Here is an 18,725-nt window from a genome sequence, read left to right as displayed (position 1 = left end):
CCATACTGTTTTAATTATTATTGCTTTGTAGTATAGTTTGAAATTGAGGAGACTAATGTCTCCAGATTTGTTTTCCTTTTTCAAGATTGCTTTGGCTTTTAAGGATCTTTTGTGGTTCCACACAAATTTTAGAATTGTTTGTTCTGTATCTGTGAAAAATGTCATGGACATGTTGACAGGAATTGTATTAAATCTGTAGATCGCTTATGGGAGTATGGACATTTTAACAATAGTAATTCTTACAATTCATGAGCACAGAATATCTTTCCATTTATTTATGTCTTCTATTTCTTTCATCAGGGTTTTATAGTTTTCAGTACACAGGTCTTTTACTTCCTTAGTTAAATTTCTTCCTAGGTATTTTTCTTTATCATACAATTATAAATGGTATTTTTTCTTAATTTCTCTTTTTTGATACTTCATTTTTAATGTATAGAAACACAACTGATTTTTGTAGAGTCTTTTCATGAAGTCTATAAGGTTTTCGATGTATAAAATCATGTCATCTGCAAGTAGTGACAGTTTTACTTCTTCCTTTCCTATTTGGATAGCTTTTCTTTCCTTTTCTTCCTAATCACTCTGGTAAGGGCTTCCAATATTATGTTGAAGAAAAGTGATAAGAGTGGATATCCTTGTCTTGTTCTTGATCTTAAAGGAAAAACTTTCAGCTTTTCACCATTGAGTATGATGTTAGCTGTGGGTTTGTCATATATGGCTTTTATCACATTGAGCTATATTCCCTCTATCCTCACTTTTTGAGAGTTTTTATCATTAACGGATGTTGAATTTTGTCAAAATTTTTATGCATCTATTGATATATGATTTTTACCCTTCATTTTGTTAATGTGGTGTATCATGATGTTTGATTGGCAGATATTGAACCATCCTTGCATCCCTGGAATAAATCCCACTTGATCATGGTGTATGATTCTTTTAATGCTAATGCAAACGTTGAATTTGGTTTGCTAATATTTTGTTGGAGATTCTGCATCTATGTTCATCAGGGATATTGGCCTATAATTTTCTATTCTTTTTTTTTTTTTTTTTTTTTTTTTGGTGGTGTCCTTGTCTGGTTTTGGTGTCAGGGTAGTGGTGGCCTAATAAAATAGTTTGTCTTTAAGTTTTTGAAAGAGTTTGAGAATGATAGATATTAAATCTTTGAAAGTATTGTAGAATTCACCAGTAAAGTCGTCTGGTCCTGAAATACGTTTATTGGGAATTTTTTAAAAACTGATTTAATTTCCTCATTAATAATTGATCTATTCAGATTTTCTATTCTTCATGATTCAATCCTGAAAAACTCTGATTTATATTTTTTGGAATTTATGTATTTCTTCTAAGTAGTCCAATTTATTGGTGTATAATTCATGGTATTTTCTTATGATCTTTTTTATTTCTGTGGTACTGGATGTAACTTTTCTTCTTTCATTTCTGATTTTATTTTTTAAATCTCTCTCTTTTGCTCTTGGTGAGTCTAGGTAAAATTTATCAATTGGTTTATCTTTTTAAAGAACATGCTCTTGGGGCACCTGCATGGCTCAGTCGGTTAAGCATCTGACTCTTAATTTTGGCTCAGGTCAAGATCTCACAGTCCTGATTTCAAGCCCAACTTGGGGCTCTGCACTAAGGGTGGATCCTGTTTGGGATTCCGCACCCCATCCTCCCTCGTCCCCTTCCCCACTCTCACACACAGACTCCCTCTCTCTCTCTCTCTCAAAATAAATAAATAAACATTTTTTAAAAAATAACATGCTCATAATTTTATAGATCTTTTCTACCATTTTTCCAGTCTCTATTTCATTTATTTCCACTATGATCTTTATTATTTCCTTCCTTCTACCAACTTTAGGCTTCATTTTTTTTTTTTTTTTTTTTTTGGTTTCTTTAAGTGTAAAGTTAGGTTATTTACATATGCATCCATGAAAAAAGGTAAGTTCAGGATGCTCTTATACTACTGTTTTGAGTTGCCCCTAACTTGAATTTTTTCAGACTCATTTTTTAAAATTTTTTTTCCTAGACTCACCTGTCTTATTAGACAAGCAGTTGCTGCCTTAAAAACCAAACCATTCCAAAAACAAACAAAACAATACAAAACAGAATAATAACAAAAATCAAATTTGTTTTAAAAATTTTTTTTAAATTTTAAAAACCTGCTATATTGGAAGAACTTCGGAAGAGTATTTTCTGTCTGGCCTCCTAAATAGCTCCCCTAAAATATTTCATTGTCTGGCTAATATAGTATAAGTGTTACTAATTTCTAGGTAGTTAGCACTATGCTATACACAAAGGAGATGAAAGTTCTGCTTTCATCAAGTTAATTAAATGCTAGGACAATATTTATTCAATGTCCCTATGTCAGAAAACATTTAATTCTTATTTCAGTTTCTTTTTCTAAGATTATTAGAAATGTCTGAAGGTCTTAATTTGGGAAAACATAGTGAGTTTTGAGGAACGTGTCTATTCCTTTTTAACTGATTTAGACCCATTTTGAGAGAAAAAGAGAGAGAGAGCTGCACAAGCGGGAGAGGGGGAGAGAGAGTGAGAGAGAGAGAGAGAGAGAGAGAGAGAGAGAGAGAGAAACACAGAATCCGAAGCAGGCTCCAGGCTCTGAGCTGTCAGCACAGAGCCAGACGCAGGGCTCAAACCCATGGACCGTGAGATCATGACCTGAGCTGAAGTCAGATGCTTACCCAACTAAGCCACCCAGGCGCCCTGTGATTTATATTATATCTTTATTTATATCTCCGAATTTTATACTTTAAGCCTATGCCTCACAAACTGCTACACTTCTGTCCAGCCCCCAATCTCTGGACGGCTTTGTTGGTAATTCCCCCCTCCCCAAACCTCACTTTGTTCCCTCAGTCTTGTCAACATTCAAAGTTTTATTTTCTTTCTTGATGATAAGTCACATCTACTCAGGTTAAAAATCCACTGGACATTGAAAGGTATTTATCTTTAAGAGACAGCCAAGCAGTCCTTGCCTCTCTCCGTAGCTCTGAAATCTTTTTTCCTAATCAAAGAGAGTCACCATTAATTAATACACTCTATGCTAGGCATTATTCTGCATTCCTTATGTTCATTATCTCGTTTCACCTTACAACAACTGTGCAATTGTTAATCTGTGTAATTTGTGCAATTTGTCAATGAAAACACTGAAGTTTAGTGAAGTTCAGCCATTGATCAAAGCTAACACAATAAATGGCCGCCGAGATGCAGACCTATTTCACGACTCTAAAGTAGTGATTCTCAACCCAGCTGTACATTAGTCATCTGGGGAGCTTTAAAAATAATAAACTGATTCGGCGTGGGGTGGTGCGCATAAAATCCATCAATTATATCAATCTCTGTGATTCAATATGGATTTTTATTTAAAGAGTATTTTTCAAAGCTCCCATGTGATTCTAGGACTGGGACTAGGACTGAGAAATTGCTCAAAAAGCCTGATTCTTTCTATAATGGGATGTTTTCTTTCAGAGGCTTAAAGTCAAGCAATAATCAGTCAGGATAGTGATTACAGTGGGATTTTCCTACGATAAAATTATTTGTAGGATTCAGCATTCCTAATGCATGTATGAATATTATCTCCAGTCACTAAAAACTTACTCAGTACCAAGCATTCTAAGAAGCATATTTGATGCATCATCTTACTTATACCTTGAAATAACCCAATTAAATATTGTCACTTCCGTTGTACAGAGAGAAAGCATATATTTAGAGAAGCCAGACACCTTTCCCAGTGCCAACTGGGTACTAAGGGGCAAAGCCAGGATTTGTGGGCTTGGAACCTCCCTTCTTTATAACAAGAAAGGACTGTGGAAGGAGAACCAATTGGCCAGGCTGATTGTTTTGAACTGCAGTTTTCTCCAACTGGATATTTCTTAGTTCTCCATTTACTTAAACTAAAATAGTTTCATTTCCAGTATAGGGTCAAAAGACTAAACTCATTTTCGGCACCTTTCAACAAAGACAAGTTTCAGGTTTTTGACTTTGGAATGCTATGTGCCTGCTGGATCAAGAAGCTTAGGACATCATTCTGCCCAGTGGCATGGAAATCCCCAGTCAGGAATTCCTCTGCTATTAAAACAGAGGCATATTCTTACTGCTACTTATTCTAGAGCATAATTCTAGTTCTGGCATTGTCCCAGACATAGTTTCCACATGGTGTATTCAAGATAACTACTGAATCCCAGGGTTGCTGGGATTTTACCCATAATTTCAGAATAGGGATCTTATTTTGCAGTTTAAAGGGCAATTAAACAAAACTGAGACAAGTTGTCTTTTGAAAGCATACATTTTTTTAAGGAACTATGCTCCAGAAGGAGAGACTTGGATAAGAATCTGTAGTCCAGTGAGAATATGGAGCTCTGGGAATCGGGATTGTAAATGCTTTACTGAGGAAATTTGTGGATATTATTTCAGGATCAAATTAGTAACCAAACTTCATGCGTAATACAATGTATTTAGAAGTCACATTGTTGTTTGCCTATTATAATAACATCAAAGGAGAGGAAATACTTTAAAAATATTGTTTCTCCTTTAAATAGTATATTTTTCCTCATATATAATGAGAATCATATAGGTAATTAAATTTTGCTGTTGACTTTGGCCACCAGGAAATTTAAACAAATTGTTCATGTCCTGCGAAACTACATTCTAACCTTTGCTCCTTGTCTTGACTTTCTACTGTAACTTTTTTTTTAATTCTAATTATTCATGTTTTTGTAACTATATTTGTTCATACAAGCATCTTTAAACATTTTATGAAATACGGCAAGGAAAAAACAAATTAATAGTGAAATCCAACTCCTGCCAAGGCCTGTTGTATGAAAGCAATTAATGAAAAAAGGAAACTGAGGAATGTGATACATGTTACAATTGCAAAAGATAACTGATTCTAGCCTGTTAAGTACACAGTCCTCAAGAGAATTATAAAGGTTATGAATATAGGCAGTAAAGAATATCCACCCACCGAACTCCATTCTCTGGCAAACCATATCCTTTCTCCTATGCTATGTTGGCTATCTTATTATCATTCAAAATGGCTCTCTACACACAGAGCTGTACCATTGTATTTCTTTCTAGGCAGTACTTACCCATATACTTATACTTCTGCATTCTAATTTATAGTACTGCTTTTTTGTTAAATAACAATGAGTATGTAACATTGAAATTAACAAGGTTGTTAAAGAGCTTTCTGAATTTCTAAAATTCCAAATTTAGGAGTTATTTCATAGGTTATGTATGATCTACATAGACTTCTTTTTTTTCCTCAGGGTGAATTGCTATAGCGTGGTATCTGCCCAGTGCCCCTTTGGTGGTTTCAAGATGTCTGGAAATGGAAGAGAACTGTAAGAACCACTTTCTATTAAGACAAATGTTTACCTTGATAAAAATGGTTGTCACTCAATGGAATTAATCCATAGTTGCTATTTGAATTAAAACCTACCTCTGTTCTTCCCTGGAAATTCCTACTGTCAAATAGCTTTTAAAAGCTGGATTTAGCCCATGAGTGCAAAAAAGTGATGGCATAGGGGAAATATAACATATTAAGCTCCTACTATTCATAAGGGACCATGCTAAGCACTTTACCTTAGTTATTGAAATAATGCCAACTTTTACGATTTCTTCCTGTATATAAGAATGTAATCCATCTGGGAAACATTTCCACAAAGGAGGCAGAAACTACAAATTGGTGACTGTGAGAAGTGTGAATATATAAGAACACTCCAGTCATTTAAATATGCCTCTTAAACAAGTAAATCATGTGACTTTATCTCAAAAAGCTTTTCAGCGTAAGAAGAGTGATTCTCACGTGTTGAAATATTTTTGATGTGGAATCTAAAATTTTAAATTACCTCAATTAATTATCTTTTTGTACTAAAATATAAGCTGAAAGGGAAATTTAATAAGGAAAACATGTTTTATAGTCATGACTATGCTCAGAATATATATACAAAATCATTTACAAGCCTTTAATTGCTTTAGAAACTTGGGTGTACAGACTTTTTATAATGTGCATATACATGTGTATACACCGAAAGGGGTGACAAAATGTTTGGTTGATTTTATTCAAACAATTCTAACCATTTTATTTCTTAAACATTTCTTGTATTTATCAACACATTTTAAAAGTCATGCGGCAAAAAGACACATCATATACAAACCCTATGGAATCAAACATAGTTAAAGCTGTTCATTCTGTAAATAGCAAAAGCAAATGAGTCTCAGTTTCTAAAGGTCATGAATGCATTAGGTAGCCATCTACTTTGTCATTTGAATAAATCAGCGAAATTGAAATGACGCAATCTCCTTGGAGAACCAATAAAAAAGAAGGATGATAAAATGATCCATCCTTCTCCTCAATACACATTTGTTAAGTACTTGCCCAGGAGCCCCAGAAACATGATGCCACATCCCATCCTCCACATAATTGTGGTGGCAGGAGGAATATGTCAAAAGATAAGTAGTGCAAAATAACCTATACACAACATGAAGTAAATAGTCATAAACTGTGAGTTCATAAGTCATGAGGTAGAAGAGTGGATAAAATGCAGAGCACACAGCACTGAAGGACAGAAAACCTGGGCACCACCAGAATATAACATCCGTGGCATGGCTCTATCTTCCACAATTTTCATCCATCAGGTAAAATCAGCAATTGTGGGTGGGGATAGGAGTGGGAGAATGATGTAGAAGGTCTACGAGCTCCTTTCCATACTTAAGATTCTATAGTATTAACCCCTGTGATAACTCAGTGGATAAGAACTTACTGGCAGTTGACCCTACAGAAAATACAGGACTCGATCTAGGGCAGGAAACAAATGTAGGATGTCAGTAAGCAGAGAAGAGAGCATTCTTGAACACAACGTTACATGTGACACGTGGAGGGGTTTGTGAATTTGGATGGCTGGCGACGATTTGTGGAGTTGGAGAGTATGATACCAGAGTTAAATAGGATACAGATTAAGAAGTCTTGGCTTACATTTCATTAGTAGAGCAGTGAAAAGCCATGGCTATCTGTAGAATGGCGTTGGGGAGGTGGAATGACAAAGGATCAACATGTAAAGGGAGCATGGCCCGGTAGAGGAAGCTTAATTGGACACTAAGCGACCTGCACTTGTATCCCAACTCCACCTTTTGCTGGCCATGCAGCCTGTTTCACGTTGTCCAACTTTGGAGCCTCCATTTCCTCTTATTCAAAATGGCGATGTTAGCAAGCCTCTTGAGATAGTCGTTTGAGAGTGAAATGACACACCCTGTGCCTGTTCGCCAGCATTCTGTCACAAGGTGAGGACTCGGCAAATGGTTCCTTCCTTCCCTGGTTTCTTTTCTTTACAGTATTCATTATTAGAGAGTCCTTTGGCAGAACAACTTTGTACAAAAAGCTGTAACAAAGGTTAGATTATTTTGAAGGGCGGACTTCGTGGCTGGCCCAGCTACCTAAGACATTTCCCTAGGAATATTGAAGATAAAACTATCAAAGGGGACAAAATAACGAAGAAGGACCAAATAGGTCAATTTTGTTGATTATAGTTTGGTCCAACTTTATGGTTGAGGCATACAGAAATCAAATAAGGGAGGGCATGGAATGTCAGAATTAAACTTCAGTAATTTCTTAAAATTCTGGGAAATGAATACAGATAATTCCTTTTTACATCTGTATAAATATAAAGAAAAGAGTTAGTCTGTCATTTTTTCCTTCAAAAATTCCAGTTGAGGATGCTGTTAATTTCTACTTGAGACCAAATTTGGTGAACTTAATAAACAAGTCATTTGCTACAAGATGTTTAAAGAGAATTACTGAAGCAATAACCTCACACACACGACTCCTAAGGGCTCAGTTACAATTTATCCTCAAAGATAGGAAGGTATAATTGATCAGTTGGGAACAAATTCCTTAGAGAGCCGAAAATAGTGGTACACAGACCTCAGTGTGGTGGTAATACGAAGGGCCCAAACCAGGCTTTGGGTCTCAGATCATGGTGCTGGCCCTGCAATGAGTCAAGTGGTAGACATTCCTTCCTGTGTGTAATTGCACTAATTTTCACTTCAGTTAACATAAGTCACTTGTGACTTTACTAGTAGATCACTGCAAACTCCATTGGTTCTCGGCACCTCACAAGCTCTTTCTTTCCTCCTGTCCCTTGGAGAAAAGGGGAGCATGAAATTGTTGTGAACCACTGGGCTTACAAACCAAGCTCGCAGGAATATTTTTTGTTTGATTGTGTTCACCAAGTCAGTCTAACAAACATTACCTCTGTGCTTACTTAAGTAGTGCCAGGCTCAGTTCTGGGTACAGAGTGAAAAAAAAAAAACAAAAAACAACAGATGTAGCTTATTTACTAGTACCTTATTACTACAGTGTGGACCTTGGGTGAGAAGCAAGGTTATCATGTGTAAGTTTGTTGGAAATACTACTACTGAAACAGAATCAGCATTTTAATAAGGTCCCAGGTGATTGGCACATTGAGGAATTTAGCACAAAACTAGTAGCTCATAGACTGGCAAGATAACGAGAAATGCAAACAGATGTTTTTGTGTTATATTATAGACAGGAATGTCTACGCATTGGAATACTCCAGAGTGGGACTTAGTTCAACCTGAGTATGACAATAATGACACTTAGTACTCTCCTGAGAGTTTCAAGTGTCCCTGTAACAAAATACAATGGAAAGCCTATTGGCAGAAATCATGGGTTAATTTATCTAACTTTGTGAGACAAAATACTTACTAAAATATTATCCCTTAATGGGTTTCAGACAACTGAGGCTAAGCCCTTTAATTACTTTGAAGAACATGTTCATTGAAGCTTTTAGAAGGTATTTTCAGAAGCTTAATTGCCCAGGAAAATAATCAGTGTAAGAAGATTAGGTTACCCAAGAGAAAAAGATGTCTTCTACATACCTGTCTACCTCACCAGATGGGAGGGGTAGAAAAGGATCAAGATCATTTTCTTCTGCAAGCCTGCATGTGCCTGAGTGTTATAATTTTAAGAGTGTTCCTATGTACATGCGATGTAGTCCTATCATCAAAATAATCCAGAGAATAAGGAAGCTCAATGCTTTTCGTTATTTCTTCAGCAGAGGGTAAATCACAGTTTCCAAAATGGGTAGGAACTCTCAATGAACCCAATAATAGGGTACCAGGATCCTAATTGATTAACTCAGGTTAATTCTTGGTCATTTGGTTTGGATTTAAGAGTTATAGAAGCAAATGGCAGTGGTTGTCTGAATAGAAAAACCCCAAACCCACAAGCAGCCCAAAGGTCTGAAATTGGGCCAGTGAACCCTGTCTTCTCTCCCTTCAAAACAAAACAGAAAGAAAGAGGAAAGAAAGAAAGAAAGAAAGAAAGAAAGAAAGAAAGAAAGAAAGGAGGGAGAGAGGGAGGAAGGGAGGAAGGAAGGAAGGAAGGGAGGGAGGGAGGAAGAAAAACTGTAACAATAAAAGTCAGGATTTGTTTTGTTTTCCCAAAAGTCAAGAGATACTGTTAATACTACTGCTAGAGAATATTTTGTGTCAAACCGTATCAGGGCACTTTAGAATGAAAATAGAAGTCTGGCCATTTTTTGGCCCCTTATCACTTCCAGGCCAATCACACACAGTAAAAACACTAAGCTAAGCTGTACTTGAATTTACAGTTTTACTCCACTACTCAAGTGATTGTATATTACTACTTCTCCTCTTGTACTAATATGTCTTGTTTATTTGAACCTAAACTAGAAATGATACAATTCTTCTTGGACTGAACCGTCTTTTTTTGTGTGGTGACTGTTTGTTTATAGTCAAATAGAACAATGTCAAAACTGGACAATTTCTGTGCAAATCAACAGAATGTACACGGTCATTTAAAATGCAAAAAAAAAAAAAAAAATTGAAAATTTGCCCCACAAGGGGATTTATGTGAGACCAGATATCTTATGGGTGGCTGGCTGGCTACTATTTGAAATGCTTCTGTACACAGAAAATATTTTCCATTGTCCCTAACCAGATAGGCAAGAACAAATTTGTACCAAATCATGGACTAGTACAATTGTACTGCTGTGCTAAATTCTGTGGGTTTTCCCCCTGTCTAGGGGAGAATATGGTCTCCACGAATACACAGAGGTCAAGGCGGTCACAATGAAAATTTCTCAGAAGAACTCATAAAGAAACTACAAGAGTGGAGCAAAGAATCCTCAGTGGATAAGCATCTCCTCCAGTCGCTAATATATCGTAGTGGGTTTTAAATATAAAACTGTTCTTTTCTTGATTTTGTTTTAAAACGTAAGCTAATCGTATTAGCATTAAGATTATACATAGAAAACTTGACATGTAGCTTATTCTGAAAGAATCCTTTTTCTTCTGATATGTGACCCCCAAGTCCTATTGGTAATAAAAAGGATGGATTTGAGGCAAGATCTCTCTAAGCTCTGTGATAGTTACGTGCTTCTCTTTGTAGCTACTTGTCCAGAATAATCATGTTATAGAAGAGGACCAGTTGCCATGTAGCTTCTTTCTCTAATGACCCCTTAAAGTCCTCAACACACCCTTGAACTGCAGAGTAGATGTGTTCTGTTCCCAATAGTTTTGACGTCACTGGAGTTTGTTGAAATGTTTCCTAGAATGTCATGTCTGCTTGTCAAATGAAGTCCTGCTTGAAATACTTAGCTGTAATCTAAACGTAAAGCTTAATAAAAACAACCTTGCATGATTTTTGTCAAGTTTGGATTTTTTAAGTAGAAGTTTTGGTTATGGGGATTTACTCTACTCTCCCTGTCATTAAAAAGCAATGTTAAATTGGGCACAAATATGTATTTAAGAAGAAAAGTCAAAACCACTCATTCTCAAATAGGTAAAGAAAGAGATTTTCTTTTCTAGAGGAATTCTTGAAATCAATAGTAAACATTTAAAGTAAGTGGCTTCAGTCTTTCAGCAAGTATTTATTGAGTTTGTAGATAGTTCTGTGCATTACATTAGGTATTATTGAAAAAAAAAAACAACAGGTGAATAGTGGATGTTCCATTACCTCAAAATGCTTTGATTTAGTGGGGAACAAAGACGCCATACACCAAAAAAAATTTTTTAGTGATGGGGCATAGAAAGGGAATGAGAATTGAAGAAAACTGAAGAGCGTGATAATAATGTACCAATGGGGTAGAGATGACCTTTAACTGAGGGAATTGGGAAGAACCTCATGGAAGAAATTTAACAGGATATGAACCTGAATAATGAGCAGATTTGCAGTGAATAAAGAGGAAAGAGGCTCCATATCATACTTTCTCTCAGGGTATATTCCATTGGAAAAAATGGAAAAATTCTATATCATATTTTCCTCTCCTGGAGTTTCAAATTGCACATTGCTGTTTTCTAGGTTCTGAGAAGTTCTAGCACCTGCTCAGTTTTGTTTGATACATATTTTCTTCTAAATTTATTTAACCATAGACCTTCCCTTTCTCCTATCAGTTAATACTGATTAAGGAATCCACATTGCTGGACACTGTTCTACACAACAAATTAGCACTGAGTGCTCTGAGGAGAGCTAGAGATCAAGATCAAAGCGGGGCAGCTGGAAGAATGAATGTCCTCAGTGTAAATTAACATATTTGTGCCCTCATACAGAGAACTTCTGCCTGGGTTCCCATGTAGAAAGTAAAAACAAGTGAGTATTTTGTGTGCACATATATTCTAAAAGGCTCTTCGTTCAGCAACCTAAAATGTTTAGATTAACATTTTTTTCAGATTCAGATTTTATAAAAATAATTATTTATCACCTTACATTAGCAGATACCTCAGTAACACTGTTGTTAGGACATGTAACAGCTGCCACAATGTATGGACAAATGCAATTCTTTGGCTTCTCAGACCCGAAATAATCCGAACTCCAACTGCAAGAATTTCTTCGGATTCTGTGGGCCTGTAAGATTTGCAATCTAGACTGTCTCGTAGTATTTGGGACCTCATTACTTTGAAATCCGGAGAAGTCAAAGGCATAGGGAGAACTGAAAGATCTTTGGGCGTTGAGAAGAAAAAATATCCAAATACAGAGGAGAATCGCATTTCCCCAAAACCAGACAATGTCTACATTTTTAAAAGATGTGTTTAAAACTATGCACAAATAAATTAATAGGCGGACAAGTTAATATTGTAATGGCAACCCACCAGAACATTTTAAAATGTAAAACAAAGAGGGCTGATCCCAGAGCAAGATAAAAGCCAGAAGCAAGTTTAAATATTTGAAAATTAAATCTTCATTGTATAAATAAGACATTACAGGATTAAACAGAAAATATCTGTTTTATATTGGCTTGCCCTGAGCCTCTAGACACTATTTGTATTTCTTTTCTTTCGATTTATAAAGCTATGCTGGCAATAATTCTTAAAACCTTGAAAAGTTAAAGGGTATTTTATTAGCCTATGCGCTACAGAAAATATAAGGAATTTTATCATGAAGAATTCAGTTCTACAATCATTAATGTGATATCATTGTCCCCAGTATCCACATGGTAGAAAGTGTTTTCTGTTCCAGGAATGCCAAATGATGTCACAGATGTTGGAACTACTGTTCAGGTAGAGACAGTGTCAGGGATACGATACAAATGTCCGAATGTCTGCCCACCTCCTTTCCTCCCCGCACCCCGCCCCTGCCCATTTTCTATGATCCATGCTCCTGGATTCCAGTGTAATAGCCAAGGGGAAATAGGGGGAAAGTATTTTTTCTTAAATGTTTTTGTGGCCAATTGAAAATAGAACTAACTCAAAGTAGGGAATTTTAACCATTTCCTCACATACTCGGAGGCAGTGATGAACTTAGAAGACCCTTTTCCCTGGGTAATGCATGATTTTTTTGAGTCACATTTCACTTGGACCTTTAGAAGTGTACATATACCATCTACTGAAAGCTTTTTCTTCCTGTTTATTTTCTTTTCTTCTTTCTTTCTTGCTCTCTTTCTTGCTTGCTTGCTTTCTAGTATATCAAATAACCAGGTTATATTTTGACATGAAGCAGAAGTTCCCAATTGGAATTTCACTCGTTGATTTATCTTGGGATTTTTAAAAAAATTTTATTTTATATATTCTCTGGGGATGCATTTGAGCCTTATCATTTTGATGGTAAAAGAATATACTGGAAAGAATTGGAGATGGTGGCTGTTCTCTCTCGATATCAAAATGCAGTGACTGCCGGAAGGGCAGGGAAGCTTATTCTTACAGCATGCTGGGACTGTGGTATTCTGGAAGATGCTATCCTGAGTCAAGACACAAATGAGAGAGAAACAGCTCAATTATCACCTCTGACATTCTGTGGAAGGGTAAAGACGGCCATAAACTTCTTAGTTGGGCTTAAGATTGCAACACAGAATGGGGTGCCTGGATGGCTCAGTTGGTTAAGAGTCTGAATCTTGATCTCGGCTCAGGTCATGATCTCACAGTTCCCGAGTTCGAGCTCTGCACTGATAGTGCGGAGCCTTCTTGGGATTGTCTCTCCTCCTTCTCCTTCTCTCTCTCTCTCTCTCTCTCTCTCTCTCTCTCTCTGCCCCTCCCCCACTTACTCTCTCTGGCAAAATAAATACAGTTAAAAATAAAAAAAAGATTGCCCTACATTATGTCTCTAAATGGGCCCTTGGGTTCTGAGCAGTGGGTTTATCCCAGGGAAAAATAGTCACATCTGTCAACACCTATTTTGGCATTACCCTAATTCCAAAATCCCTAGAAAGTTAACTTTCTTTCCAAATGAAATATCTACGGCAAAGGTATAGCAATGCTTTTCACATGTTTACTTTAGTGCCATGTGCTCCCTAGCCTTTTGTTCTATTTAGAAAAATGGACATCTCTGGGGGGCACCTGGGCAGTGCAGTTGGTTAAAAGTTGGAGTCTTGATCTCGACTCGGGTCCTGATCTCACCGTTCATGAGTCGGAGCCCCCCATCGGGCTCTGCACTGATGGCACAGAGCCCACCTGGGTTTCTGTCTCTCCTTCTCTCTGCCCCTCTACCGCTTGTGTTCTCTCCCTTTCAAAATACATTAAAAAAAATTTTTAAAAAAGGATAGAAAATGGACATCTCTGAGTTTTATAGAAATGTTCACAGGAGGCTGACATAGTGTTTTCCAGGAGTGGATTTCACCGGATTTTAAAAGTTTAGTTTGGTTTTTGCCAAGTCACTTATTTAAAGATTCATCAAGCCTAGGGGTGCCTGGGTGGCTCAGTCAGTTAAGCTCCCGACTCTTGGTTTCAACTCAGGTCATGATCTCATGGCTCATGGGTTCAAGTCCCATATCGGGTTTCATGCTGACAGTGCGGAGCCTGCTTGGAATTCTTTCTCACTCTCCTTCTCTCTGCCCCTCCCCTACTTGCTCATCTCTCAAAATAAATAAGACTTTAAAAAGTAATAAATATTCATCATGCCTAGAAAAATATTACCAAATATAAGAACACAAAACAGTTTCCTTCAACTTTTCATTTTAAAATAACCTCACTTTTGGAAGTGTTGCTATAGCAGTTCAAAGAACTCTCATATATCTTTTATTCGCTGATTTCTAATATTTTCCCTCATTCACTTTATCATTCCAATTCTCTGGATAGATTCACTTTTTTCTTGAGGGAAGCTCTGGAGAATAACTCTTGGATATCATGTCCTTTTGCCCACAAATGCTTCAATATCTTTTTCTAGGAACAAGCTCATTCACAAAAGCCAGGGAGTAATGACCTAATTCAGGACATTTAACATTGACAAAATATTAGTATCCAATATACAATCCACATACTATTTTCTCAAGGTGCCCTTATTGTCCTTGATGGCATTTTTTTCTGCCTGTGTTCCAAAATTTGATCCAGGATCACTAATTGCATTTGGTTTTCATGCTTTTCTTTCGTCTTACTCTTCCTTACTAATGGTGGTGTAACATGTAAACACATCTAATATTCTGCCAGGTTGGTTAATGTCTTGGCCCGGAGAGAAACCTAGGAAACACACAAAACTCACAGAGTTAGCTAAATTAAGAGAAGCCAGAAAAGAGCATTAAATAGTTTTAAAGAATAAATACTTCATTTCTAGATTGATTATTAATTACCATCCTTCATGATAAAACTGAGAAGGATTCTGTACATACAGGCTGACAAACATGTCTCCGTTCTCGGACAATTCTGAAGAAAAGTTGTGTTCCCTTGAGGACGCTAGTCCCTACTTCTTACATGCATTATTGCAATACTGCCCATTTCCATTTCATTCCCTAGATTATTTGAATATTTTCCCATAATAACAGGTTGTCCGCATTCTGATGACATCTAGGGAGGCAACATAATTGTACTTGGTTACAAATCCCTTGGTGACTTAGAAACATCTTAAATGACTTTACTCTCAAAGCACAGTTGTGGTAGGAAGATCTTGATCTTTGGAGTCAAAGAGACGCTAAATTCTGGTTCTACCACTCACGAGTGGTATTAGCTTAGGTCAATTATTAAGCCCTTCCCATTTAGCCATCATTCAACAGGTAAAGGTGGCTGTTGATACTTAGGAAGCAATATAATATTGTACATAAGCCCATGGGCTCCTGGAGTCCAGCAATCTGGTTTCCAATGCCTGTTCAGCACCCACTGGCCTTGGGATTTGGAAAAAAATAACCAACCTTTCTAAATTTCAGGTTTTTGTTTTTGCTTTTTAATCTGTAAGGAGGAATTAATACTGTAGTTATCTGAGTTATTCTATTAAAAGAAATAATGTTTGTAAAATGCTTAGTAAGCTTCGTAGCATATAACAGATACTCAATACATGTTACTGATCTACTGATGAAGATTCTGGAATTAATAATAACAATATCGGGGCACCTTGGTGGCTCAGTCGGTTGGGCATCCGGCTTCTGCTGAGGTCATGATCTCACGACCAGTGAGATCGAGTCCTGCGTCGGGCTCTGTGCTGACAGCTCGGAGCCTGGAACCTGCTTCAGATTCTGTGTCTCCCTCTTGCTCTGCCCTTCTCCTGCTCACGCTCTGTATCTATTTCTCAAGAATAAACATTTAAAAAATTTAAAAAAATTAATAACAATATCAACAAAGATAATAAAGTTTCTTTAGACACTATAGGAAGTATCTTTCTCTTGACCTTGACTTTGTATCTTCTGTAAGTTCTTTCTCTGGTTTCCTGTGTCCTAGCTATTAGGCTACCTTCAGTTAGGGCCATATAATTATGATCTGCCCATCCCTCCCCACCATCTTTTTTAAAAAATATCATTCCTTTAGACACAGGTGAAAATTCATTATCAAAGAAAGAGCAGAGTAGAGGACAATGTGAGCAAAAAACTTGGCTTAGAATCGAAGTTAGAAACTTAAATACATTTAGTACCAAAGTGGGGCTAGTTCTAATTAAATGAACCCAACTGCCTTTCACCCCTGAGTTGCCAGTCATAATGATTAATCCGTAAGCTAATAGTCAGGGACAGCGGGACTAAGAGAACAACAAACTGAAGAGGCTGGTTTCAAATGCAGCACGGGAACCTACAATGACATTGGTCACCCGGTGTTTGATTCAGAGACTCAGCCCACATGCATTCAGTGAGGATTAGTGGACTTAAAAGCACATGGCTTAGCATTTGTGTTCAATGTTCAGTCACCTTGCATTCATGCGACCACAAAATGTCAGAGCTAGAAAAGAACTTAGCGTCCTTCTAACCCAATAGCTTCATTTCACAGAGGCATGCAGAAATCAAGTGATGCTTGAAGCATCACTAAATTATCAGTGGCAGGGTTTAGCTAATAACCCCTATATTCTAACTCCTAGTTCTATGCCACTGCCTGTGTCCCATGCGGTATCGTAGATGCTTACGTTGATACTTGATTAAATATGTAACATGCAGTGCTGTATTTTATTTATTATTTGTATTCCTTCTGTCTAAAAAAAGTAATGCTGCATTTTGTTTGCATGTATTTTATTTATTGGAATTTACTCCTTTTGTCTAAAAAGGGAAAAACCTCCAAGTGATAGGTTTTTTTTTTAATAAACCTTCAACCACTTGCAAAGCAGAGTGTCATGATAGAGTTACAAAAATTAAAATCCATTAAATGTGCTAACTTCTTAACTTATCAGAAGTCTACTGTGTATGAAATATTGTGTATTGCAAAAGAAAGGATGAATATTAAGTCCTTGTCCTGTGCAAACACAATTTTAGGTGCCTTAGACAGGTTATTTGTTTCATATAAAAATGAAAAATCCTGCTCGTACCGTGCTTCCATCTAGTAGAGGAGATGAGAAATATACACGAAATCATGAAAATAAAAGATCAAATGTATGAAGTACCGTAAGATGGATAGCAACAAAATCTGCAATTGTTTGCGGGAAGGAAAATGGTCAGTTTCTGGAGTGACTTTCACGAAGTAGGCAGCACGTGGCCCAACCCGACACAGAGCAGCAGACCCTGAACACGAGCAAATAAAGCAAGGAGCATGTTCTATCCTGGAAATGAAAAGTAATAGTGGAAAAGCCCCACTTTACATGGTGAACGGTGAACTTACATGGCCCTGGTGGGTGGAGAAGTAAAGCTGGACAGGCAGTTTGGGGCAAGATCATGGAAAACTTGAATTCCAAGTTAAGCCATAAAAATTTAACAAGGAGAACTCTTAAAATCAACAGCAAATACATTGTTGTGGGATTTTTCTTTTTTTTTTTTAAGTGGATTTTTTTCAATTAAGCTCTTAATTTTTTAGTCATTATAGATTCACATGTAGTCATAAGAAATAATAAAAAGAGATTCGGGGGCGCCTGGGTGGCTCAGTCAGTTGAGCATCCGACTTCATGATCTCACAGTTTGTGGGTTCGAGCCCCACATCGGGTTCACTGCTGTCAGGGCAGAGCCTGCTTCAGATCTTCTCTTCCCTTCTCTCTTTGCCCCTCCTCTGCTTATGCTCGCCCTCTCTGAAAAATCAATAAACATTTAAAAAAATGGAGGTCCAATGTGCCCTTTATCCAGTTTCCCCCAATGGTAACATCTTGCAAAACTGTAGTACAATATCACAACAGAACATTGATGTCATCGCAGATAAGATACGGAACCTTTCCATCATCACATGGATTCCTCAGGTTCCTCTTTTATTGTCATACCCTGTCTCTGCCACCTTTCTCCTTCTTTAACACCTGGCCATCTGTCCTCCATTTTTATAATTTTGTCATTTCATGAATCACACAGTATGTGACCTTTTTTCTCAGTATAATTCTATGGAGATTCATCCAAGTTATTGCGTGTGGTAAATTAAAATATATGGCTGCATTTTTACCACTTGGCTTTTTTTTTTTAAGTTTATTTATTTGTTTTGAGAGAGGATGAGGGGCAGAGAGACAGAGAGAGAATCCCTAGCAGGCTCCACACCCCTACTCAATCTCACAACAGTGAGATCATGACCTGGGCCAAAACCAAGAGTTGGAGGCTCAAATGACTGAGCCACTCAGGTGCCCCTGCATTTTACTACTTGTAATGGGAAGCGTCTTGCCAGATCCTAAGATAGATACCTCTAGAGAGACATTCACTATTTTTTTCTTTAATAACTTCTCAATTGAGTGGAATTGTCTTATCATATTCCAACCAAGTATGAGTGTAGGATAACAATGAAAGGGTAGGTAAGTAGGAGGAGGATCTGTTGGCAGAAACAGAGAATGTTCCATTTCCTCACTTCCGGAAAGTGTAACTGAATCTAAGTTCTGAGTTAGATTTGAGAAAATAGAAGAAACAATTCTTTCAGCAACCGTGTTAGATACTCAACAAAGG

The 18,725-nt window shown here is 37.0% G+C and overlaps 1 protein-coding gene across 1 annotated transcript in view; it reads left to right on the top strand.

The window, feature by feature from the left end:
- Window positions 1-10,690, top strand: part of ALDH1A1 (aldehyde dehydrogenase 1 family member A1) — a 58,722-nt gene extending 48,032 nt beyond the window's left edge. Inside the window, exons 12-13 of the mRNA XM_019463600.2 lie at window positions 5,274-5,348; window positions 10,074-10,690. Of these exons, the coding sequence (XP_019319145.2) occupies window positions 5,274-5,348; window positions 10,074-10,146 (148 nt within the window). The 3' untranslated portion in view covers window positions 10,147-10,690. The remainder of the gene's footprint in view (window positions 1-5,273; window positions 5,349-10,073) is intronic.
- Window positions 10,691-18,725: the final 8,035 nt, after the last annotated feature.

This window comes from Panthera pardus, unplaced genomic scaffold (assembly GCF_024362965.1).
Source record: "Panthera pardus isolate Hobbes unplaced genomic scaffold, ASM2436296v1 HiC_scaffold_20, whole genome shotgun sequence".
In the NCBI taxonomy this organism is placed as follows: domain Eukaryota; kingdom Metazoa; phylum Chordata; class Mammalia; order Carnivora; family Felidae; genus Panthera; species Panthera pardus.
This window is presented reverse-complemented; position numbering and strand designations above follow the sequence as displayed.